This window comes from Piliocolobus tephrosceles, chromosome 21 (assembly GCF_002776525.5).
Source record: "Piliocolobus tephrosceles isolate RC106 chromosome 21, ASM277652v3, whole genome shotgun sequence".
NCBI classification, from domain to species: domain Eukaryota; kingdom Metazoa; phylum Chordata; class Mammalia; order Primates; family Cercopithecidae; genus Piliocolobus; species Piliocolobus tephrosceles.
In genome coordinates this window covers 3,167,453-3,193,832 of record NC_045454.1, presented here as the reverse complement: position 1 = coordinate 3,193,832, position 26,380 = coordinate 3,167,453, and the positions used below count along the sequence as shown (strand labels likewise).

At 40.9% G+C, this 26,380-nt stretch overlaps 2 protein-coding genes and 1 long non-coding RNA gene across 7 annotated transcripts in view; 2 read left to right on the top strand and 1 right to left on the bottom strand.

Annotated features, from left to right (window-relative positions):
• Positions 1-26,380, top strand: part of LOC111521177 (paternally-expressed gene 3 protein) — a 71,534-nt gene that overhangs the window by 26,417 nt on the left and 18,737 nt on the right. For all 4 annotated transcript variants that reach the window (XM_023184404.2, XM_031934846.1, XM_023184403.2 and 1 more), the window contains one exon: positions 22,609-22,688. In XM_023184404.2, the coding sequence (XP_023040172.1) occupies positions 22,609-22,688 (80 nt within the window). The remainder of the gene's footprint in view (positions 1-22,608; positions 22,689-26,380) is intronic.
• On the bottom strand, positions 12,202-22,635 carry LOC111521180. The gene is made up of 3 exons (XR_002724886.1): positions 22,481-22,635; positions 21,255-21,508; positions 12,202-13,849 (listed from the first exon to the last, which is right to left on the bottom strand). It is a non-coding gene; the product is annotated as an uncharacterized LOC111521180 (long non-coding RNA).
• LOC111521178 (succinate dehydrogenase cytochrome b560 subunit, mitochondrial) lies at positions 18,487-19,172 on the top strand. Of its 2 annotated transcripts, XM_023184406.1 has the most exons (2): positions 18,491-18,740; positions 18,905-19,107. In XM_023184406.1, exons 1-2 carry the CDS (start codon positions 18,491-18,493, stop codon positions 19,105-19,107), a joined length of 453 nt encoding a protein of 150 aa, XP_023040174.1. The 2 variants fall into 2 exon arrangements, with proteins under 2 accessions (XP_023040173.1, XP_023040174.1); XM_023184405.2 differs by having other exon boundaries at positions 18,487-19,172.

Genomic DNA, 26,380 nt, shown 5'->3' with positions numbered 1-26,380 from the left:
CATGGGAAGAGGACTCTTGAAACGAGAATCAGTGTTGATGTCGGGGTGAACTTTGTGGGTTCGTTACTTGGTGTTAACATTGTTGGCTGTGGTAGACCCTTTTCAGAAAGCACCTTGCCATAAGTCAGGGTGTCCGTTCCAACCTTAAGTTAGTGAAAAGGTAGTAACAAATGGTAAACAAGAGAGTGATTGCTTAAACCTATCTGTGGACACTTAATGCAGCTGTTTAAAAATGATTATCACGAGTTATGTAGCAACGTGGAAATATATTTACAGAATATTAAGCGGAGAAAGCAGGACATGAAAGTATATTTATACTGCAGTTATAACTGTTTAAAAATATATGCTTATAGTCAAAAGCTGTTGTGGTGGTGTTGTAGGCTTATAGTTGAGCATTATTTTCTTAAATTTCTTGAATGTTCTTTATGGTAGTGTTACTAAAAAGTTTATGATCACATTTTCATTGTGAATATAATTTGAACTCATTATCACACACTTGGAAATTACAGAAAAGTGGAGAAAAAAAATCATATTCCCACCATCCAAAGACAGATATAGTCTCCTTTATCTTGTTTATTCTTGTTTCTGTGCACAGGTTTATGATTATAACTGTGTCAAAATGTATATTCAAAATAGCTGTTACGTTACCTTTGTGGAATTATGGTTAAATACTTTCACCTTAATTTTTTCAAATGTTCCCTATAATAATGTCCTGATAACAGTGTAGTATGTATGTCTCCATTGTGTGCATAATACATACCCAGAGGAAAAATTAGAAAATACAGTAAATTATTTTTAAAAATTACCTATATTCCCAACACCCAACAACTACTGCTAACATCTTGATCTGTTTCCTCCATCTTGTTTCAGTGCACAAGTTTGTGATTATAACACTGTTAAATACGTGTGCATAAAGTCTAAAATGAAAAGATGTGGAAAATAGCTAAAATAGTGTTGTCGTTGTGGGAATTTGGTTAAATATTTTGTCTCAAATTCCTTAAATAATCTTTGGTGTTTTGGTAATAAATTTTATGTATGTATTTTTCCATTACAAATATAATACATACTAATAGAAAACTTTGGAAATTCAGTAAAGAAAATTCACTCATATTCCCAACACCCAACAACAATTACTGTTAACATCTTGATCTGTGCACTAGTCTGTGATTATTAGGGTGTTAATGATAAGTATACATAAGTGTCAAAGATGGGAAGAAAGATGGGAAACAAGAAATAGTTGTGTGGTTGTTGTGGGATTATGGTTATTTTGTCTCAGTTTCCTTGAAAGGTCTTCATCATTCTAGTGTTTTGGTAGTCTGTCTTTATTACATATATTTCCATTATATATGAAATATGTGTTCATTATAGAAACTTCGAAGTTACAGAAATGTAGAAGAGAAACTCACCCATGTTTTCACCATCCAAAGACTGTGGTTAACATCTTGATATATTTTCTTCATCTTGTTTCTGTGCACAGGTTTTTGGTTTGTTAATATGGTTGTGGTCGTTCTATCTATCTGTAATAGTGTCAACAATAAAAATAAAGTTAAAAATAAATATTTCCCAGTCTCTTTTGTCTGTTTTGTGTTTGGGGTTGTTAAATATGTTCTTTTGTTAGAGTTATAAATCCAAAAACTTAGTCCCTCCTTAAGCCTAAAAGTTTTGGTTTGCAAATCTTATATTTTTAAGTATTATCTATTTCAACGATTACTTCTAAGGGATTTTAAAATACTGTCTGATGTCAAATTTGTAACTGCCCTTATGAAACTAAAACATACTTTCCAACAATGTTTTTAAACTTGATAATGAGCACAAGTACATCTTAGTTACTTGAGTGGGCATTTTTAATTGGAAATGTGATTGTCTCAAACATAAAAAAAAATCACAGAAAATAATAAACCCTTAACATAAAAGTGTTAATACTATATTATAAAATCTCAGGTGTTTATTCCTGACTCTTGCCTGAGGTTAAAAGGTAATTATCCTGAGTGGGTCATCTCCGTACCGTTTTTCCCCCCAGTTCGTTAACCATACTTCAACCTGACTTCCCCACCAGAAACATCCCATGCAATTCAGCAGGTTGTCATCCCTGATAGTAATTTTTAAACATGCCTGTGATTCTATAGTCTTCAGAGCTTTTCAGCCAACTTGCTAACTGGAACCCAGTTGGCGACCACAGTGGGTAGCACCATACCCGATTTGCGACTGCTGTGTCCCTGATTCCATAAGTTGGAGATGATTGTGTATTTCATGTCGTTCATGTCACATGATTGGATTATGCTCTTAAGATACAAAAATGTACTTGCCACTAATTCTAACTAGGGTTTGACAGAGTCCTGCATTCTTTCATGTTCTTAGAACTTTATCTCTTGTGGCATCTGACTATTTTGGTCACAGCTTCCATGGTGATTCTGTGACAAGGGTCATCAGCATAGGTCAGGGTGGGAGGGTCGGGACTTTTTAAGGATGGATTCCCTAAATAATGCGTTACAAAAGGCTGTAAAGGAAGGGAATGAAGTGGGTGTCATTAGGGGTTGTTTGACCAATCCTTATACTCTTGGGCAATTCCTTCCTCCACCCCACACCCAGTTGAAGGGGTAACTAACTTCCCTACTACTATGCTTATTCTGTTAGACTTGACCTCTCCCTCGTGTCAGTTGATTGGTGCCCACAGGTTCCTGGTGTCCAGTCAGACTCAGAGTGAGGGCTACCTAGGTGGTCATACGGGTTGGGACTGGGTATACTCGAGAACAAACAGACCTAGAAGGAAATAGGCCATAAAGCCAAAGGGAATCCTGGTTCCTGGTGCCTCACCCACCCCAGTGCCTTGTGGAGTCTGGCTGAACTGCCTGCCCTTGGGTTTCTTTTACATGGTTAATCCACTTTTTGACAAACCTCTCAAGGATTAATGGATGTTGAATCTAAACACTAATTGTTGGGGATCAGAACATTGCAGGGTGAAGAGCAATGAACATATGCTGTCTGCAGGCTAGCCAGCTCTCGAGTTTAAGTCACTCCTCCCCTAGAAAGGCAGGAGTGAGAAGCCGGGACTGGTACCATATCTCCCCACCAGCCAGACAGCAGATTGGTCATACCGGTCCGTTTTAACCACAGAGAGGGCAATTTTCTAGCCTCATGGAATAGAGATTCATCCTGGGCTTAGATTTTTCTTTTCCTGCCCGCCAGCCTCTCACGAATGTCTGCCGACTTACTGCATGCCTCGTACCACTTATAGACCATATACAGCAGCAAGGAGTACAGAAAAATTCTGGGGAGACTACTCTCGAACCAAAGTAGTTCAAGAAGGTTCCGCAGGATAATTGCATGGTTTCTTCCACAAAGCCAAAGGTGAATTGTCCAGGATAGCTCTTCTGTATGCCCAGCATCCACTAAATAACAACACACTGCATGGTTTTGGTGAACTATCCTGACCCCATTCCTTCTGATCACTATCTCTGCCCCTCTCTCTTGTCAGCAAAGGGATAATTATGTGATTTGGGGTAGACCAATCAGACTTCCTTGCCCAAGAATTTGAATCTTCAGCAGAGCAATACATGGATTGAAGGTGTTCAAAGCCCAGTCATTCTTATGGCCACACTGAGAAGAGACAGTCTATTATTTCCTCCTAATGAGATTAACGAGTCTTCTCTGATTGCTTTCTTACCTGAAGGACTGATTATTAACTCTTTACTCACTATTTTAAGCTACACAATATTACTCCAATAAGATTCAGTTTCCCCCTTAAATTAACCTGAATGAATTTATGTTGCTTGCAAGCAGAGAATTCTAGCACAGATGTGGTTTCTTTTTCATTTTAATTCTTTCTTATTTATTTCTTGAGACAGGGTCTCACTCTGTTGCCCAGCCTGAAGTGCAGTGGCACAAACACAGCTCACTGCAGCCTCGACCTCCTGGGTTTGAGTGATCCTCTGGCCTCACCTTCCTGTGCAGCTAGGATCCACAGGCAGGTGCCACCACTCCCAGCCGATTTTTTAATTTTTTGTAGAGACAGGAGCTCAAAATGGTTCCCAGGGCTCAAGTGACCCTCTTGCCCTGGTCTCCCAAAATCCTGGGATTACAGGCATGAACCACCGTGCCTGGCCTAGACATGTTTTTTGTTGTTGTTGCCCTGTCAGAGATATTGATGACCATTCCATACTCAAGAATACTTCTTTTCAAGGGAATCTGTCCTATCACAGCTGAATAGATGGAAAGTTTCTATCTGTATAATCATAACATGACACAAATGGGAACTCATTTTCTCAAAAAATTCTCATTTAAGTTCTTTATTCTCTTTTTTCCTTCATCCCATCATGAGGAAGCACATAAAGAAATAACGTCGGTCATTTGCCTGTTATCCTGAATTAGTCTTCAGGGATCACTGAGAGAAGTCAACTTTCATTTTGGTTTATAACCATATTTTGCCTTTATTCAAGAACCATGAGGTCTCATCTCCATGCAAAGTCTTCTTAAAATTTCTCTGACTCTGAACTCTCAAGCCACCTTCATTCACTCAATAATTGATGGGCCATTTGTAAGTGTCAGGTACTGTTTGGGGCATTTGGGATTCTGTGGGCGACAAATCAGACATGGTCCCTACCCTCATGGAATATGTATATATTTGGGCTGCCATAACAAAATGTCTTAGACTGGGGAATTTATAACAATAGAAATTTATTGCTTACAGTTCTGGAGGCTGGGAAGTCCAAGATCAAGGTGCCAGCAAATATGGAGTCTGACGAGGGCTTGCCTTCTGCTTCAAAGATGATGACTTCTTACTGCATCCTCACATGGCAAAAGAGGCTAGGTAGCTCCCTTGCATATCTTTTATAAGGGCACTAATCTCATTCATGAGGGCTTAGCCCTCATGACCTAATCTCCCCCTAAAGGGCCCACCTCTTAATACTATTGGATTGGGGTTTGAACATCAACATATGAGTTTTGTGGGGACACAAACATTCAGACCACAGAAGTATGTATGGGGAGGAAGGCAGTAGCAATATATCTCCCAATATACATTCTCCTGCTCTTACTAAATGTTGACTGGTTATGTGGCCATTTAGAAGAAGTAAATATTTTCTCAGCTTCCCTTGCAGCTAGATGTAGGCATGTGAGTAATGTCTGGTCCATGAGATGAGCACAGTAAAGGTGTGTGTCATTTCCAGGTCACAGCCAGCCTTCTCTTTTCTCCCCGTTCCCCACAGGCTGGAATGTAGATACAATGGTAGGAACTGGAGCAGCCATCTTGGATCAAAAGATGGAAGCCATATATTGAAGATGTCAGAGTAATGAGATAAGAGCTTGTGTCTGATGATTCTTGACTACTTATCCAGGCTTTTACATGAGAAACATCTGTCATATTTAAGCATCTATTAATTGGGGACTCTTCATTACAGGAATGAAACAATAAAACAAATACTGGGAAATAATTTAAAGCTCATGGGAACGTTGCAAGAATAGTACAAAGATCACCCATCTTCACTGATTTGGCAACATTTCTCCTATTTGTTTTGTCATTTGCATACTATTCTATATAAACCCAATACATTATTTTTATAACCACTGAGCATAGATTTCACACATCACAAAGCTCACCTCTAAATACTTCAGTCTGTGTCACCTAAGAATAATTATTTTCTCTTACATAACTGAGGTGCTGTTATAACCTTTACACATTTAACACTGACAATGCTTTTATCAAATCTGTCAATATTCTAATTTTATCAACTTGCTGAATACCCTCCATTTAAACATTCTTTTTTTCTCCAGTACAGGATCCTTTCTAGGGCTAGGACCAGGCCTGTGTTTAGCAGTTGTAAAGTAGCCTCCTTTAATCTGGAAAACCTCCTCAGCCTTTCTTTGGCTTCTAAGTCACACTCTGACACACTTTGGAGTTTGGGGGACCATTTTCCTATGAATTAGGTTCAGTTTATGCAGTCATTCCTGGAATACCACATAAGTGATTCTGTGTCCTCTCAGGACCTCACGTTTTAACCTACAAGAGATCCATGTGCCATCATTGGTGATGCTAGTTTTGATCCACCTAGTCAAGGTGTTTGCCTGATTTACCCACTGAATACTTTCTGGTTTCCCTCCTTGCAACTAATAAACAATCAGTGGGAAACACTTAGATAAAGCAAATAAGGAAGGATTGGGGAATATTTCGATTGGTCCATGATGGGTCACATATCTGCTGCTGAACCAATCCACAACTGGGGGATGTAGGACTCTTATTGGCCCAGCCTGAGTTGCATGCCTAGCCCTTCCCAGTGGAAGGTCCCAGACTTTCCCTAATATGAAACAATGAAATTGTGGACTAAGTCTGTGGTTCTCAAATGGGATTGAACGATTTGCCCTCCAGGGGACATGTGGCAATGTCTGGAAACATTTCTGGTTGTCATAACTGAAGGGGTGATGCTACCAGCATCTCATGGGTGGAAGCTACTCAATACCCTATAATGCACACGACAGCGCCCCCACCCCCAGGACACAGAATGAACTGACCTTAAATGTCAGTAGAGCCAAGGCTGAAAACCCCTGGAGCAGAGGAAGGATGGTTCTGCAAAGGAAGGGGCACAGAGCAGAGACCCAACCCTCCTGTCCACTCTGATGCCTCCCAGCTGAAAATGCCAGCCTGGTGAAGCTGAAAGCCCAGACTCTGGGGTTTAACTGCCTGGTCACAAATATTGCCTCTGCCACTAAAAGCTGTGAATCTTGGGTTATTTCCTTAACTATTCTGTGCCTCAGTTTCCTCATCTGTAAAATGGAACTGATGTTAGTACCCTGTTACGGGGTTACTGTAAGGTTTGAGTGCATTACTTGTACCATTCTTGGGACATGCCTATTTTATAAATGTTTGTAACATAACTGATTGGAAATTTCCACCCTCTGAGGTTAGATGCACACTTCTAATCCTAACCCTCTGCCTGCACCTTTCTAATCATAGTGGGACAAGTTACTGAAGCTTTGTAGTCTCAGTTTCCTCTTCTGTAAAATGGAGAAATAACAACAGAGGCTACCTTGTGAGGTTTACATGAGATCATAGCACATCAACCATGTAGAAAAGGAAATACTCAACCATTAGATAGGAATAATAGTCTTGACAGAAATTGCTACACCTACTCATTGCTTACCTGAAGACTGTGGTCTCCAGGTAGCATGTGGGTGCCATCTTGTTTCTAGGCTTTGAGAAGTAGCTTCAGTAATGGAAGATGTGAATGCTGGTCCCTCAGTTGGATTGACTGAGGCAGCCCAAATCTTGGGACAACTTTCTTTAATAGCACCTTTGCCACCTGATGTGCAGGGTCACTGCAGGTGGCAAAGACTTCTACCCACCCTGAAAAGGTGTCAATGAAGATCAGGAGGTATTTAAAGTTTCCCAAGGCTCTGGGCATAACTATGAAATCAACTTTCTCATCTTCCCCTGGACATCTACCTTGGAACTGGACCAGCTGAGGAGCCCTCTCTGAGTTCCTCTCACCCCCGCTATTCCCCCATGGGGTGGGTATGAGGGGTTATTAACATAGCAGGTGGGATGAGTCCCAACCACCTTTTTGATTGACTCCCTGAAGTTTGGGACAGTCATGCTTTCACAAAACCAGTTATAAAGGATTTTCTCACCAAAGTGGGTGTTAGAGTGAACTCTTTTGATGGCCTGCAGTGCAACTGTTTTTAGGAAAAGAAATTGTCCACAGCGGTTTATTAGCCATCCTGGATGGTCAGGATTCTTGGTATAAGCCCATTTGGTGGCCTTTTTCCATTCCTTTTGAGAGAGAACGGGGGTTAAAAGAGCAGGACCCAAGAAGAAAGGCAAAAGTGGCATTTGAAATGTGACCTTTCCTAAAGCTGCCTGTTTTGACGCTAGGTTGGATTTACTATTTTCTTTAATTACCTCAAAGTCCCATTTCTGGTGACTGCAGCAACGGACTATTGCCATGTAGGCTGGTTTTCTTCAAGCTTCCAATAATCTTAAAATGATGGCACTCCCTGTTTATTATGAGTTTAACCTGTCCCTTTCCTTCAAATAACCCCACGTGGGTGTAAAATGAAATACACATGCCTGGAATCAATGTATATGGTGAGGACCTTCCCTTCACCCAACTCTAATGCCTGGGTTAGAGCAACAAGCTCTGCTTTCTGTGAAGAGCATCCTGGCGAAAAAGCACTGGCTTGTATAACTTCAGTGGAAGAGAACATAGCACATCCTACCCTCCTCTATACCTCTTGCAGATTGCTGCTCCTACCGGTGAACCATTTGACTTTCACATTTTCAGTAGGCTTACTTTTAAGGTCTGGGCTACTGGAGTACACTTCACCATCACCCCTAAGCAGTTGGAGATAGGTAGCCATCTTCAGATGGAAGGAGAGTGGCAGGGTTGAAGCTGTTACACACCTTCAAAGTTATGTGGGGGTCATCAGTAAGCATTACCTGTAACTGGAGAGCCCTGCCTTGGGACAGTTCTTCTGCCCCCTTTCTTTTAGGAGGGTCTGGGTATGGTGGGGAGTCCAGACAGTTAACTTTTTGGTCTCTTTTGGAAGGATGGCCATGACCATCCCCAACCAAAGGCAAGGTGGCCATCCTTTAGCAACTGATTCCAAATTCTGAGTCCCTCGTGAGCTGGGTTTTCAGCTTTTTGAATGCTTGATCACAGTCTGCCATCAGATCCTCCATCTTCATGGCTAGGGACTCTCCAAATATTTTGGGGGAGTTTTTGAACACCTGGGTCAACACAGTCAATGTTAGTTGCTGTTTCCTGCCTGTCTGAGGATCCTGCCATTTGAAAGTGAAGAGGGGCTGGGAGTCTGTGGCCAGCGGGATGCAGAAAAAGTCATCTTTTAGATCCAGGTCTGAGTACCATGTCCAACTTGGAGGCAGAGTGGACCATAGAGTATAAGGGTTAGGTACACTGGGTTTATGTTTTCTGTGACCTCATTAATTGTCCTTAAGTCTACACTAATTGGTATTTTCCATTTGATTTCTTAACACAGAGGATAGGAGTATTGCAAGGGGATTGACAGACCCTCAAAAGTCCCTGTTTTCTAAGCTCTTTAATCATTGGGGCCATCCCTTTTAGTGCATCTCGTTTGATCTAGTTTATATTTTAGGATCTCAATAAAGGGGCTATCTTTTGCCTTCCCTCACATTTCCATAGGCAATTTTGGTGGGTAACCTTATCCTTGGGGGTGTTCAGAACCAAGTAGGTGGCCCCCTGTATTGACCAAGAATTCAACAGGCTTGTTCCCCATGCTCAGTGTCAGCCTGGGCTCCTAGCAGGATGGACACCTGGAGGGCCAATTGAGGAGTACCCAGGACCTGTCAATCTTTTCTTTCTACTTGGACCATCTGCCCCTGTGAGGCAGCTGGTGGGAAGTACCCTCTTCCCCCTCCCTTCAGACATGAAGGAGACAGTCCCTTTTCCAGTGATCCTCCCACTTATAGAGGGCATGTTGGTTTTGTCCTAGTCCCTTAGGTCTTTAGGATCCTTTCTGTTAGGGGACCAGGGATCACTCACTTCAGTTGTGGTACTTTATGGATAGGTATCCTGTGAGTTTTCTAGCTGGCACTCGAGAGCAACAGCCAGTAGGTGGGCTTGCCATTTGTCCTCTCTGTCTTCTTTATGTTTTTTCTCCCTATCCCAGTTGCTGGACACCTTACTGGCTAGGTCTACTAGTCTTGAGATGAGAGCATCGAGCTCTAATTTTACTTTTTGGAGTTTATGTCTAATGTCTGCTGTGCTCTGAGAGCTAAAATAGGATTGTTTGTCTCTTCTCTATGGGATTGGTCCACTTCCTCCCTGACCCTTTTGAGAGCAGAGGTATTTTTCTGTTTCACTGAGGAGAATATCAAAAGGAATTGAACATCTGCCCAGTTGAGGTCATGGGTCCAAAACTATTCTGAATGAGGTTTTGAAACCCCTCAGATCTTCCCTTAGTCCTTTAGAATGAGACTTTCAGTTATAAAGCTCTGAAGTTGTGAAGGGAAAATGTACAGCAGACATCTCTCTTTCCCCACTGGGGACCTGCTGGAAGGGGCATCATAGAGTAAGACTGGTAAATGTCCTGCTCCAGGTAGTGGTTGGGCTGAGTCCCTGAGAGGAGTCTGAAGGTGATTGGTAAGAAGGGAGTGTGTTGCCTGCAGAGGCCACTGAGAATAAGGGAGCTATAGGTCAAAGATTATAGAATTAAAAATCAAAACCTCTTACAATTTCATTAATAGTAAATTAACACCATAAAGAGGCCGAGAGAGGTGGCTCACACCTGTAATCCCAGCACTTTGGGAGGCTGAGGCAGGTAGATCACGAGGTCAGGAGTTCAAGACCAGCCTAGCCAACATGGTGAAAGCGCTGTCTCTACTAAAAACACACAAAAAATTAGCCGGCCTGGTGGTGGGCACCTGTAATCCCAGCTACTCAGGAGGCTGAGGCAGAGAATTTCTTGAACCCAGGAGGTGGAGGTTGCAGTGAGCCGAGATCACACCACTGCACTCCACCCTGGGTGACAGAGTGAGACTCTGTCTCAAAAAAAAAAAAAAAAAAAAAGTAATACCATCAAGAAACCTTGTTTTAACATAGGGGACCGATCTCAGAAAACTTATGAATAATTTCTTATTAATTATAGCCAACTTAATCATATACAAAATTCCTTTTATAAATTTTCTTCCACAGACTTGATCATGACTTTTACAGACCATCTATGACATGCTTGGACCTTTTGATTTGTTCTATAATACCTCTTTTAAAATAATTGGTCATTTTATTTTAGGACAAAACTTTACCACATGAAATCCTTTTCTTATATAAAATTATTTTCTTACCAAAAATACATATTTATGTCTACAAATCTTTTCTCTCTCTTTCTCTCTCTTGCTCGTTCTTTTCTACCTTTTAAAATAAATAACTTTTAAATAACCTCTAAACTACATAAAATTATTGTTTTCTCAATAAAAATACAACTTACAGAGTTATATATTATTGCAATTCTTACTTTTAGTAAAATTAAATTTTAGTGAAAACTCAGGAAGCAATAAATCTTGAACTGTTTATCAGATGTTAGCATTTTATAGCTGAAACCATTCTATAATTTTTAAAAACATGTTTTTTTCATATTATAACCCATTTTTAATTGGAAAACACCCCCAACATCTAATGGGTATTTATTATTCAATTCAAAATAATTATAAGATTTTAAATGACATGAAAAGTTTGTCTACAAGCACTTTTCCCATTTATATGTACTTTTTTTTTTTTTTTTTTGAGATGGAGTCTTGCTCTGTTGCCCAGGCTGGAGTGCGGTGGCCGGATCTCAGCTCACTGCAAGCTCCGCCTCCCGGGTTCACGCCATTCTCGTGCCTCAGCCTCCCAAGTAGCTGGGACTGCAAGCGCCCGCCACCAGGCCTGGCTAGTTTTTTGTATTTTTTAGTAGAGACGGGGTTTCACCATATTAGCCAGGATGGTCTCGATCTCCTGACCTCGTGATCCACCCGTCTCGGCCTCCCAAAGTGCTGGGATTACAGGCTTGAGCCACTGCGCCCGGCCCATTTATATGTACTTAGTTCTTTCATTTTTTTTAAGGATTCTTTCTTTTCTATTGTGAGGTCATATTTACATACATCAAAACATACAAATCTTAAGGATATTATTCAATGAGTTTTGGAAAATATGTACACCTGTGTAACTCAAATCTCTATTAATATACAAAACAATATCGTCAATCCCAAAATTCCCTCATGCTGCTCATCAATCAGTCTCCAACTCTTCTCTCGTTAGAGGCAACCACCAATTTATTTTCACCACACATTAGTTTTGCTTGTTGTATAATTAGCATGAATGGAATGACACAGCATGCATTCTTTGTGTAACTCTTCTTTCACTCAGCATGTTTTTCTATATTCATCCATTTTATTGCATGTATAGGCAGTTTGTTCCTTTTTTGCTGAGTAGTATTCCGTCACATGAACCTACCATACTTTGGCTATTTTTTCTCCTATTGATTGACACCTGGGCTGTTTCCAGATTTTTGGCTATTATGAATATAGCTGCTAAGAACATTCATGTACAAGCTTTTTTTTGTTTTGTGTGTGTGTGTGTGTGTGTTTTGTTGTTGTTGTTGTTGTTGTTGTTTTTTTGTTTTTTTTGCATATGTGGCCATATGTTTTTATTTCTCTTGGGTAAATACTTAAAAATGAAATCACTGGATCATGTAGTAGGTATATGTTTAGGGTTTTTTTTTTATTTCCAACTTTTATTTTAAGGTCGGGGTACATGTCAGGATGTGTAGGTTTGTTACATAGATGTGTGCCATAGTGGTTTGCTGTACAGATCATTCCATCCTGTAGGTATTAAGCCCAGCAGGCATTATCTATTCTTCCCAATGCTCTCCCTCTCACTCCACACCCTGCAATAGGCCCCAGTGTGTATTGTTCCCCACCATGTGTCTGTGTGTTCTCATCATTCAGCTCCCACTTATAAGTGAGAACATGTGGTATTTGCTTTTCTGTTCCTGCATTAATTTGCTGAGGATAATGGCTTCTGGTTCCATCCAGGTCCCTGCAAAAGACATGATCTTGATCTTTTTTATGGCTGCATGTTATTCCTTGGTGTATATGTACCACATTTCCTTTATCAAGTCTGTTGTTGATGGACATTTAGGTTGATTCCATGGTTTTGGTATTTTACAATGAACATGCACATGTATCTTTATAATAGAATGATTTATATTCCTCTGGGTATATACCCAGTAAGGAGAGTGCTGGGTCAGATGGTATTTCTTCCCCTAGGTCTTTAAGGAATCACCACACTGTCTTCCAAAATGATAGAACTAATTTACACTCCAACCAACAGTATAAAAGCGTTCATTTTTCTTCACAACCTTGCTATCATCTGTTGTTTTATGACCCTTAAGTAATAGCCATTCTGGCTGGTGTGAGATGCTATCTCATTGTGGTTTTCATGTGCATTTCTCTAATGATCAGTGGTGTTGAGCTTTTGTTTTAAAAAATGTTCATTGCCTACATAAATGTCTTCTTTTGAGAAGTGTCTGTCCATGTCCTTTACCCACTTTTTAATGGCATTGTTTTTTTTCCTGTAAATTTGTTTAAGTTCCTTGTAGACACTGGATATTAGACTTTTGTCAGATGGATATATTGCAAAAATTTTTCTCCCATGCTGTAGGTTATCTGTTCACTCTGATGATAGTTTCTTTTGCTGTACAGAAGCTTTTTAGTTTAATTAGATTTCATTTGTCAATTTTTGCTTTTGTTGCTACTGCTTTTGGCATCTTTGTCATGAAATCTTTGCTTGTACCCATGTCCTGAATGGTATTGCCTAGATTTTCTTCTAGGGTTTTTATAGTTTGGGTTTTTACATTTAAGTCTTTAATCCATCTTGAGTTGATTTTTGTATATGGTATAAGGAGGGGCTCCAGTTTCAACTTTCTGCATATGGCTAGCCAGTTCTCCCCACACCATTTATTAAGTAGGGACTCCTTTCCCCATTGCTTGTTTTTGTCACATGCGCACACACACACACAAACATCCAAAAGCTTTTACCTCAGAATTTTAGCCATAAGATAGCAATACAAACTCACCATTGTATAAAGATAGCTGCATCCAAATTATTTCTAACAAAATTGGAACCCGTTCACATGGTTAAACTTTGTTTGCCCTGATAAGTAATTCAATGAAAGCTGTGGACCAAAAGCAAAGCAGTCTTCATGGTAGTTTTGATTGTAAAAACTTCTTTTTCATTTTTTTCTTCAGTTTCAGACAAGTTTCCAGTATTGCCATTTCAGTTAGACCATAAATAATAAGTGTTATTTCAGCATCAGCAACTTAATAACAGCAGATTCAAAGCTGGTAGAGAAGAAAATAAGGAAGATACAGAGCTTTAGAAGACTCTACTTAACTCTGTAGTAGCAGATTAACCACTTAAGCTCTAAATTTTCCTTACTGTGCACAAAACCAATATTGACCATTGCACTCAGGCATCCGTGGTGTCTTATTGAGGCCAGTGGGCATCACTGGCACCCTGTCTCAGGTAGTGTCCCATAGGTACCTTAACCTCATAATGGAGATTTCTTCCAATCCCCCAAAAGTGATCCCTTAACCTCACAGCCTCTGAATCGTCCTCCTTTTGGTAGAGCAGCCAAGGCCACCTTGTCTTTAGGGCCTCAGGGAGGAGGAAGAGGAGGAGGAGGAGGAGGGGAAGGAGGAGGAGAAGAAGAAAGAGGTACTTTTAAGAAGGGGAGAATCCAAGTTCCTCCAGTGCATGGAAACTGGCATGTAGGAGGTTTTCACAGACATAAGAGAACAAACTCTAAGAGGAATAAACAGAAAGAAATAGAAACACACACACATAAAAGACTTGCTGGCAGGTCATTTCCTGGTTCTGTAGTCTACACTGTCAACCCTTCAGTTCCTCTCTCACCTTTCTAAGGACAGTTTTCTTTAAATCAGTGTAATAATAAATTTTGTCATGCTTTTGGCTCACCCTCACATAGTCACAACTTATTTATTTATTTATTTATTCATTTATTCATTTATTTATTTATTTATTATTTGAGACATAGTCTCACTCTGTTGCCCAGGCTGGAGTGCAGTGGCACGATCTCAGCTCACTGCAACTTCCACCTCCTAGGTTCAAGCCATTCTCATGCCTCAGCCTCCTGAGTAGCTACGTCTACAAGTGTGCGCCACCACACCCAACTATTTTTTTTTTTTAATATTTTTAGTAGAGAGGGAGTTTCACCATGTTGATTAGGCTGGTCTCAAACTCTTGACCTCAGGTCATCTGCCTGCCTCGGCCTCCCAAAGTGCTGGGATTACAGGTGTGAGCCACCATGCCTGGCCGAGCCACTGTTCCCAGCCTCTTTAAATCAAAAGAGTAATAAATTTTGTCATGCTTTCAGCTCACCCTCACGTAGTCACAGCTTAGTTTAATCTTTATGTAGACAAGACTCCTAAAATCTTGAAACAAAGATGGTGTGTTCGTCTGCTTGCTTTCTGATGATGCCCTACTCTTAATGGAATAGCTTCTAATAAACTTGCCTTTTTCACCGTGCTCTGTGACTTACCTTGAATTCCTTCCTGTGCGAGATCCAAGAACCCTCTTTTGGGATTTGGATCAAGACCCCTTTCTGGCAATGCTTTCATTTGCCTGCTCTTTGTCCCACCCATCCTGGGCATATGGTCAGCCTCCCTGCCCCTCACTGCCTGGGGGAACCTTTAGTGGACTCACTGAGCAAGCTCGCCTCATTTGCCCATGGGTGAGCAGCCAGACGGGAAGCTTCGCTTGGTCATTCCTGGGCCTAGAGGACCGACCCACTGTCCAGCGGGGATCAGCCTCCAGCTTTGAGGTTTGGGCATGAGTGGGGCCAACCTGCAGCAGTGGCATCCAGCTTCGGGGGCTCCACTGTTCTGTCACTCCAGCCTGGGTGACAGAGTGAGACATCATCTCTAACAAAGTTAAAAAAAAAAAGAAAAAGAAAAATTTGGAAGAAAATTCCACCAAGTTCCAAAATCCACAATTTAAATTTGCCATGTGTGCTGTGTACTGTCAAATCCACAAGAATGATGTGTAGGTACTGTACTAGGTAATGTAAGTAATCTAGAGATGAATTAAAGTATGCCTAAGCATGTGCATAGATTATATGCAAATACTATGCCATTTTACATGAGCCTTCAGTGTCCACAAAATTTGATATCCTGGGGGTCCTAAAACAAATCCCCCAGGAATACTGAGGGAAGCGTTACACACATACACATATACATTCCTTCTACAAGTATAAAGAAACATTGGTGTGACACTTCAGATCAGTTACAGTGGTTACCTATGTTTTTGGGGTAAAATTTTGGTGAATGGTGCACACGTGGTGTGAGGAACGGTTTTCACTGACTACCGCGTATTTTCAAATTTTTGAAATTATCTAGTTTATTATTTTTTATTTTTACCACTTATCCTTAAGTTCTAAGTAACATATTAACTCTCCAAAACTTACATAAGGCGTTAGTTTTTTTGTTTTTGTTTTTTTGAGACGGAGTCTTGCTCTGTCGCCCAGGCTGGAGTGCAGTGGCGCGATATCGGTGCACTGCAACCTCCCCCTCCCGGGTTCAAGCAATTCTGCTGCCTCAGCCTCTCGAGTAGCTGGGGTTACAGGTGCCCACCACCAACAGAAGGCGTTAGTTTTAAGGAGGAAGGTCACAGGAGCGCCCTCCTTCGTCGCCGCCCTTCTCCTCGCAGTCCCAACCCTATCCTCGTGTCTCACGGGGCACTTGGCTGCGACCGACTGCGGTTCCGCAGCCCCTGCACCGCAGAGCGCACGCGCAAGCCAGCCATGGCGCATGCGCTGCTGGTTTTGCTCAGGGAGTGGAAACGTTCAGTCAGGCAGTGGAGACGTTCAGTCAGGCCAGGGCGTGAGGCATGCGAGGTGAGTTCGCTGGGCCCCGGGGTAGGAGAAAGGCCGGCGCGCGGGCAGCCCAGCCAGCGGCCTGGGCGGGGCTGGGGCCCCAGTGGACGTGAGGGCGCGAGAGGCATCCAGTGCAGGGCAGCGCGCGGCTTCGTGAGGGAGACTCCGCGCCGGGTCCTACTGGGGCCTTGTGGAAAAGCCACTCCAGAGGCGAGGGCTGCGTCTGACTGCCCTAAAATCACTGCCCCTGCAGGGAGGAACCCAGGACGGCCCTGCGCTGGTGGGCCCGGAACTCACCCCAAGGGTGGAGGCTGAGGCCTCAGAATCACTTGAGCCCAGGAAGCAGGGATTGCAGTGAGCCAAGATTGCGCCACTGCACTCCAGCCTGGGCGACTGAACGAGAGTCTGCCTCAAAAAAAAAAAAAAAAAAAAGAAAAGAAAAGAAAAGAAAAAAAGAAACACCCCAATGGAAAGAAGTACAAAGGACGTGAACAATTTATAATTGGCTAGTAAATCCGAAACAAAGAGAAAGCCGTATTATTAATCAAAAGAAATGTAAAATTAAGGAATAAAATGATATATTTTTAAATCTGGCTAATTGACAACAGATTTTGAGGGATGATAATATTCTTGATTGGCAGAACCAGTTACATAATTTGCAGAGCCTAGTGCAAAATGAAAATGTGGGGCTCCTTGTCCAAAAAATTGTGAAAAATTTCAAGAGTGACAGTAAAGCCTTAAACTAGGCCTGTGGGCTTTATGAGAATGGGGCCCTTGTGACTGCCTTAATTACAGGCCCATGAAGATGGCACTATTGGCTTGTAAGGTGGACCGAGACGTAATCTTACACATTGAGTTTGGAAGAAGTTGGTAGAAGCCGTTGAAAGGAAAATTTGGCAGATTGTGTCAAGAACTTTTAAACACAGTTTATCCCTTTTGTCTGTGTAATTTGAGAACAAATACTTAGTTTCAGTGATGTTCATTATATTATGATTTATAATAATGGAAAACAAAAATAAATGCTTTCAAATGGAAAAACTGTTAAATTATAGAAATAAAAGGTGTAAGTTTTAGTGGGGAGAAGGAAAGAAAAAAATGTTTCCCCCCAGTGGCATCTTTGTTCATAGTTTCTTAGAGTGAGCGTAGCCTTTATGGAAGGTATGTTTTATTTCTCTGATTACAGAAGAAATGAAGGTTTGTTATAGAACATCTTGAAGCCAGAAAATAGTTTTGACAGAGAAAGTACAAAATCACCTGTAAAAATTACTTATAATATTACTGTTTGTACTTAACCCACTGGTGTAGTATTTTGGTTTACCGCCTTTTCTGTGCTTTATATGGTTAAGCTCACTGATACTATGACCTAGATAGATGTTTTCCTACTACTATAATACAGCTAAAAAATATTTAGCGAGATATACATACGCAAAAGGGTACAAACCACAAATGTGTAGCTCGGTTTTCCAAAAGTGAATACACTGTGTCCACGTCATTCCTAGCTTTCCAGAAGCCCTCATGCCTGGTTCCAGTCATTACCACTCTTCCCCCTAACAGCAGCCACTATTCTGAATTCTAACACTTTAGGTTTATTTTGCCTGTTTTTGACCTTTGTATAAATGGAATCATATAATATAGACCTTTTTTTTGAGTCTGGTTTCTTTCATTCAACAGCAACTTACATTCGTATTTTTTGTTTAGTGTTCCAGTATACAAATATATCAGCCTACTGTGGCTCTATCTCCTTGCCAACACTTGGTGTTGTCTGACTTTTTCATTTTGGACGTTTTGGAGGGTGTGTAGTGTTACCCTATTGGGGTTTTAATTCCTATATCTCTGATAACTAATGAAGTTTAGCCTTGTTTTATGTTGATTGGCTATTTATAGCTGTCATCTTTTGTGTAATACTTGCTCAGATCACCTCCACTCCACTGTCCAATCATAACTCTGCAGGATAGTTGTAAGTCTCTACGTAATTTCTGCAGTTCCTGAGGTTTCTGTATCCTTTCAGCTGATACAACTCTGCCCACCATCTTCCACAGCATTGTGTACCAGAGCAGCCTGCCTTTAAGAGTAGCTCTGTCGACCCAAGATGGCTGCGCTCTTGCTGAGACATATTGGTCGTCATTGCCTCCGAACCCACTTTAGCCCTCAACTCTGTATCAGAAATGCTGTTCCTTTGGGAACCACGGCCAAAGAAGAGATGGAGCAGTTCTGGAATAAGAATATAGGTTCAAACCGTCCTGTATCTCCCCACGTCACTATCTACAGTTGGTCTCTTCCCATGGCAATGTCCATCTGCCACCGTGGCACTGGTATTGCTTTGAGTGCAGGGGTCTCTCTTTTTGGCATGTCGGCCCTGTTACTCCCTGGGAACTTTGAGTCTTATTTGGAACTCGTGAAGTCCCTGTGTCTGGGGCCAGCACTGATCCACACAGCTAAGTTTGCACTCGTCTTCCCTCTCATGTATCATACCTGGAATGGGATCCGACACTTGGTGTGGGATCTAGGAAAAGGCCTGAAGGTTCCCCAGCTATACCAGTCTGGAGTGGTTGTCCTGGTTCTTACTGTGTTGTCCTCTATGGGGCTGGCAGCCATGTGAAGAATGGAGGTTCCCAGCATCATCTTCTTACACCTTATTACATTTATCCATCTTTCTGTTTTTCATTCTTATCTCCAGCCTGGGAAAAGTTCTCCTTATTTGTTTAGATCCTTTTGTACTTTCAGATCCCCTTGGAGCAGTAGAGTACCTTGTAGACCATAATAGTGGAAAAGGGTCTAATTTTCCCCTTGTTTCTAAAGATGGGATGGCTGCAAAAACTCCCCTTTTTTGCCCACAGCTTGCCAACTCTGGAAGCAGTTATTCTGTCTCCATATTGGGCTTTGATTTGTGCTAAGGGTCAGCTTTTGGCTCCTTCTTCCTGAGACAGTGGAAACAATGCCAGCTCTGTGGCTTCTGCCCTGGGGACTGGGGGTGAGGCTTTGGGTGCCACTGCCTGTGGGTTGCTGGCTTAAAGGACAATTCTGTTCATTGGTGAGAGCCCAGGCCATTAACACCTACGCAGTGTTATTGAAAGAAGAGAGGTGGGGGTGGAGGGGAATTAGTCTGTCCCAGTTAGAGGGAGATAAAGAGGGCTAGTTAGTTCTTGGAGCAGCTGCTTTGAGGAGAAAATGTATAGCTTTTGACACAAGAAGAAGATCCAGAAAATTATTGAACATATTAATGGTTATTTCTTTTTCTTGGATTTCCAGAAAAGCCTCTTAATTTTATGCTTTCTCATTGAAGTCATGTACCCTTTTTTTCTGAAACTGAATTAAAATACTCATTAAAAAAAAAAAAAAGAGTAGTTCTGTCTTGTAAAGGGCCAAGGTGTAGAGATGCCAGATGTGACAGGAGTTTCGGATATCTTGAGGAATCCCTGCATCTTTTGTATGCGTGGTCAAGAGAAGAAACTAGAAACAGAGACACTGAAAGTTTCTCCTCAAAAGTTTGGGGATTTTCAGTACCTGTCAGTGAATAGGCCTTATCAAGCTGTGAGCCAAATCCAGGAGTTCTGTTTGCAATGGCTGCAGCTGGAGCTCCTCACTAAGGAGCAGATGATAGAGCAATTAGTGCTGGCACAGTTTCTGAGCATCCTGCCAGAGGAGATTCAGACATGGGTTAGGTCAAAACAACCCCAGAACAGCAAAGAGGCAGGAACCATGGTGGCAGACTTTATTCAGGCATGTGAGAAGGAAGGTGAGAAGGAGGAAGCAACTGGCTGCTTCTATTTATTGAATATCTGCTGTATGCCTGGCACATAATGGGAGCTGAATAGAAATTTGTTGAGTGAATGAATGAAATAATGCATTTTATACATTCAGTCTGATCTGCCTAATCTCATGTGAGATGAAATAAATTTGGGGGTGGGGTTATTTTTAAATTTTTATTTTAAGTTCAGGGGTGCATTTGCAGGTTTATTACATGGGTATATTGGATGATGCTGAAATTTGGGCTTCTAATGATTCTGTCACCCAAGTAGTGAGCATAGTACTAGATAGGCAGTTTTTCAACCTTTGCCCTCCTTCCACCTTACCCCCTTTTGGAATTCTCCATGTTTATTGTTCCCATCTTAGTGTCCATGTATACCCAATGTTTAGCTCCCACTTAAAAGCAGAAACATGTAGTATTTGGTTTTCTCTCTTTTTTTTTTTTTTTTTTTTTTTTGAGATGGAGTCTTGCTCTGTCACCCAGGGTAGAGTGCAGTGGCATGATCTGAGCTCACTGCAACCTCCACCTCCAGGGTTCAAGCAATTCTCCTGCCTAAGCCTCCTGAGTAGCTGGAATTACAGGCGCCCGCCACCACACCTGGCTAATTTTTGTATTTTTAGTAGAGACGAAGTTTCACCATGTTGGCCAAGCTGGTCTTGAACTCCTGACCTTGTGATCCACCCACCTCAGCCTCCCAAAATGCTGGAATTATAGGCGTGAGCCACCGCAGATTCTGTGTTAATTTGCTTAGGATAATGGCTTCGGCTGCAACCATATTGCTGCAGAGTATGTGATTTCATTCCTTTTTATGCCTGTGTGGGTTTGGTTTTTGCTTTTAACATTAACTATTTCTCTGAGTGTACCAGCTTTGTTCACCTTGCCTCACATTTCTTATCCAGTGTAAACCTTAGTTTCAACACAAAACAACACACACGCACTACAAAAACAAATCTCCTGGGATTGCTTGTGGCATTAATATATTAAGTATAAATTTGGGAAAATTGGTCTTTACATTATTTAGTCTTTCTATTCAAGAGCAAGAATGATTAGCTAAATTTTAGATGCAAGGGGGCATAAAATGTGGGAGATGTGAAATAGGTATTACCTTCATTTCATAGACCAGGAGCCAGAGGCATAAAGAGGTTGAGTAACTTGACCATGGTTCCACAACTTATAATAATAATTGGCAGTCAGGATTCAGACTTAGGCTGCTGGCTCCAGCATCTGTACTCTTAATCACGGTGTTACAGTGAGTGCCTCATATAGATATAGTGGATGTTGTCCCAGAGGCTAAAAACTTGGCCAGAGGCACTGAGTTATTGATGAAGCTAGAGTTCAGTGAGAAGGAAAGAGAGTTCCCTAGGGTACCAGAAATAAACAACAGATTAATGAAGGGTTTACCCAGAAAAGAGAATATATAGGCAAGGAAGGCCATCAAGGTTAAGGCTCCTGGAGGGAACGTGGTGGTTGTCTTTTAGATCAATGAGTGAGAAATATGTAGGAAAGGCTTAATCATAAGAGCTGCCATTTACCAAACAAAATACCTACTGTGTGCCTTACATATATAATGTTTAATTCTCACAAGAGCCCTTACAGGTATACTATACTCCCCTTATCTGAGGGGCATACATTCTAACACACTTGAAAGTGTAGATAGTATCAAACCCTATACATACTATGTCTTTTCCTCTACATACATACTTATGATGAAGTTTATTAATTAGGCACAGTAAGATATTAACAACAACTAGTTATAAAATGGAACAATTATAACAGTAGGTTAGCATCACTACTCATGTGCTTTGGGGGCGTTATTAAGTAAAATAAGGGCTACATGAACACAAGCACTGTGATACCATGACAGTTGATCTGATAACCAAGACAGCTAATAAGTGACTAACAGGTAGGTAGTGTATACAGAGTGGATACACTGATGATTCATGTCCCAGGTGGGACAGAGCAGGAAAGTGTGAGATTGCATCACCAGAATGGCACACAATTTATAACATATGAATTATTTATTTCTGGAATTTTCCATTCAATATTTTTGACCCCCAGTTGACCATGGGTAACTGAAACTGCAGAAGGCAAAACCTGAGCTAAGTGGGGACTACTGTATAGGTATTGTCATTATTTCTGCTTTACAGTTGAGAGACAGGTTCTGTGGTGATCTTGATTGGACGGTGAGGCCCGAAATGACTGATATGGAGGGAACTTTCACTTTATTTGGAAGGCATGGGAGCCATTGAAGCATTTAGAGCTGGGAAATAACCAGAGCTCTCTTTTGGAACTTGTTATATTGAGTTGAGAAATGATTTCTGTCTTTCTCACCATAGGAACTCTAGAGCTGCTGTTCCTTCCCATGGCAGGACAGGGTGACATGAGGGTGGCTGGCCACTGTGTCTGTCAGTGCTGCCAGACAGGACTCAATTCCCTGGTTATTCCTCTCTCCCTTCTAGGTTTCCTTGCTCAGGACTCTGTCCGTGCAGAAAAGAGGAACACAGAGATGTTAGACAATCTGCCATCTGCTGGGTCCCAGGTGAGTCAGGCTTTCCTCTGACATGGTTATCAAATATGGGGATCTTATCTTCCTAATTTGTGGACTTCCTTATTTAATTAAACCACATCCTCATTTCCATTCAGTTTTTATTTAAATATCACTTTACTGAGCCTTTTTTCTGAGTAATCTAACATTTGCTTGTGATTCTTTTTTTTCTTATTTCTCCAAGAAAAATCCTTCTGACTCTTTTATCCTCCTTCCTTGCTTTACTTTTCTCTGTTGTACTTATCACCATCCCACATACTATTTATTTAATATTTTTCCTCGTTCCCTGTCTTTTGAATTAATTGTTTACTTTTTTTAGTATTCTATTTTTTTTAAAAAAACCCTTATGTGGTTTGCATTATTATCATACCCCTTTTTATATATGAGGGAGTGGAAGCAGAAAGCCTAGGTAATATGCTAAAGGTCACACAGCTGTTAAAGAATACGACTGAGACATGAACCCAGGCAGTCTGGCTTTAGAGTCCACATTCATAACCACTTAGTTATTGCTGCCTAATGTAGTGCTGTTACTCCAACTTAGACTGGCCAGATTTAGCAAGTAAATATACACAATGCCCAAATTAAATTTGAATTTTAGATAAACTATGAATACATTTTTAGCATAAGTATAAATAAATTTTTAGCATAAGTATGAAGTTTGAATTTCAGATAAATAATTTTTTGCATAAGTTTGCAATGTTTACGACATACTTGTGTAAAAAACTGTTGTTTATCTAAACTCTTCCAAGCTAAAGGAGCATGTTATAACCCAATGCAAGGAAGCTAAGAACCTTGAAAAAAGGTTAGAGGAATTGCTAACTATAATAACCAGTTTAGAGACAAACATAAATTACCTGATAGAGCTGAAAAACACAGCATGAGAACTTCATGAAGCATACATAAGTATCAGTAGCAAATCAATCAAGCAGAAGAAAAGATATCAGAGACTGGAGATCAACTTAATGAAATAAAGCATGAAAACAAGATTAGAGAAAAAAGAATGAAAAGAAAAGAACAAAGCCTCCAAGAAATATGGGACTATGTGAAAAGACCAAACCTATGTTTGATTGGTGTACCTGAAAGTGACGGGGAGAATAAACCAAGTTGGAAAACACTCTTCAGGATATTATCCAGGAGAACTTCCCCAACCCAGCAAGACAGGCCAACATTCAAATTCAGGAAATACAGAGAACAGCACAAAGATACTCCTTGAGAAGAGCAACTCCAAGATGCATAATTGTCAGATTCACCAAAGTTGAAATGAAGGAAAAAATGTTAAGGGCAGCCAGAGAGAAAGATCGGGTTACCCACAAAGGGAAACCCGTCAGACTAACAGCAGATCTCTCTGCAGAAACCATACAAGCCAGAAGAGAGTGGGGGGTCAATATTCAACATTCTTAAGGAAAATAATTTAGAACTCAGGATTGGGAAACTCACTCAAAACCGCACGACTATGTGGAAACTGAATAACCTGCTCCCAAATTACTCAGTAAATAATGAAATTAAGGCAGAAATAAATAAGTTCTTTGAAACCGATGAGAACAAAGACACAACGTACCAGAATCTCTGGGGCACAGCTAAAGCAGTGTTTAGAGGGAAATTTATAGCACTAAATGCCCACAGGAGAAAGCAGGAAAGATCTAAAATTGACACCCTAACATCACAAGTAAAAGAACTAGAGAAGCAAGAGCAAACAAATTCAAGAGCTAACAGAAGACAAGAAGTAACTAAGATCAGAGCAGAACTGAAGGAGAGACACAAAAAACACTTCAAAAAATCAATGAATCCAGGAGCTGGTTTTTTGAAAAGATCAACAAAATAGATAGACTGCTCACCAGACTAATAAAGAAGAAAAGAGAGAAGAATCAAATAGACACAATAAAAAACGATAAAGGGATATCACCACTGATCCCACAGAAATACAAACTACCATCCGAGAATACTATAAACACCTCTAAGCAAATAAACTAGAAAATCTAGAAGAAATTGATAAATTCCTGGACACATACACCCTCCCAAGACTAAACCAGGAAGAAGTCGAATCCCTGAACAGACCAATAACAAGTTCTGAAATTGAGGCAGTAATTAATAGCCTACCAACCAAAAAAAGCCCAGGACCAGATAGATTCACAGCCGAATTCTACCAGAGGTACAAAGAGGAACTTGTACCATTTCTTCTGAAACTATTCCAAACAATAGAAAAAGAGGTTCATTTTATGAGGTCAGCATCATCCAGATAGCAAAACCTGGCAGAGACAACAAAAAAAGAAAATTTCAGGCCAATATCCTTCCTGAGGCGGGAAGATCACCTGAGGTCAGGAGTTCAAGACCAGCCTGGCCAACAAGGTGAAACCCCATCTCTACTAAAAATACAAAAATTAACTGGGCATGGTGGCACATGCCTGTAATCCCAGCTACTCGGGAGGCTGAGGCAGGAGGATCACTTGAACTGGGGAGGCGGAGGTTGCAGTGAGCCAAGATCACATTGCTGCACTCCAGCCTGGGTGAGAGTGAGACTCCATGTCAAAAAAAAAAAAAAAAAGAAAAAAAGAAAAAAAGATTTTTAATAGACACATAACAAAATTTGATCTTCACAAAACCCTATGATACAAAAAGTATGATGACCATTTATAGATCAAGGTCCAGATCAGAGATGTTACCTGTCTTGTCCAGTGCAATTAAATAACAGTACAGGTCGGGTGCAGTGGCTCATACCTGTAACCCCAGCACTTTGGGAGGCCAAGGTGGGTGGATCACCTTAGGTCAGGAGTTCAAGACCAGGCTGGCCAACATGGTGAAACCCCGTCTCTACTAAAAATACAAATATTAGCTGGGCATGGTGACACACACCTGTAATCCCAGCTACTTGGGAGTAGCATGAGAATTGCTTGAACCCAGGAGGTGGAGGTTGCAGGGAGCTGAGATTGCACCACTGCACTCCAGCTTGGGTGACAAAGGGAGATTCTCAGAAAACAAATAAGAAAAAAAGAAGAAAAACAGTACAGTACTTGAACCCAGGTCTCTGAACTACCAGCCCAGTGCTCTTCCCACCCAACACACTATCCATGAAATTATCAAAGATTTCAAAAAACTCAGCCCCTTGAAACTTACTGAAATTCAAATTTAACTGGGCATGCTGAAATTTATCTGGCCATCCTATTTCAACTAAATTTTTGGATTTGGAGATTTGAGACAATGGGGTCCACTGGGAAGCATGATAGGCTAGAATACCCCAGAATTTTAAAAAAAGGAAAGATAATTATGTCCTACCATATATTTCCTCTAACATAATGAATAATATTTTAATGAAATCATCAAACATGAAACTTTTTTCTCGTTGTACAAGATTATACAAATGATTCTGGTAGTGTCATCATCTGTTTGTTTATTCACCAATGTCTACCGGTGTCAGGCTCCATTTGAGGGAAAAAAGAATGTTCTTAGAACCATATAGGAGGTGCCAGAAAGTCACAGAGCAATTGAAAAGGGCCTTTTCCTTGAAAGTCATGTCGTAGAACATGCATTCTTAAGGAGGAAGATGTTGCCTTCAAAGGGAAGAAAATTGGTTCTTGGAGATGAACACATACTATTCTTCTTATGCATACAGCACAGGCATACATACAGTACATACACAGATACACAGTGTATTTGCAATATTAAAATGTATGGGGTACCGTGTGATTCCA

What these genes read in the sequence shown, in the direction of transcription:
- LOC111521178 (XM_023184405.2), top strand. Translation starts at nt 18,491, where the DNA reads ATGGCTGCGCTCTTGCTGAGACATATTGGTCGTCATTGCCTCCGAACC.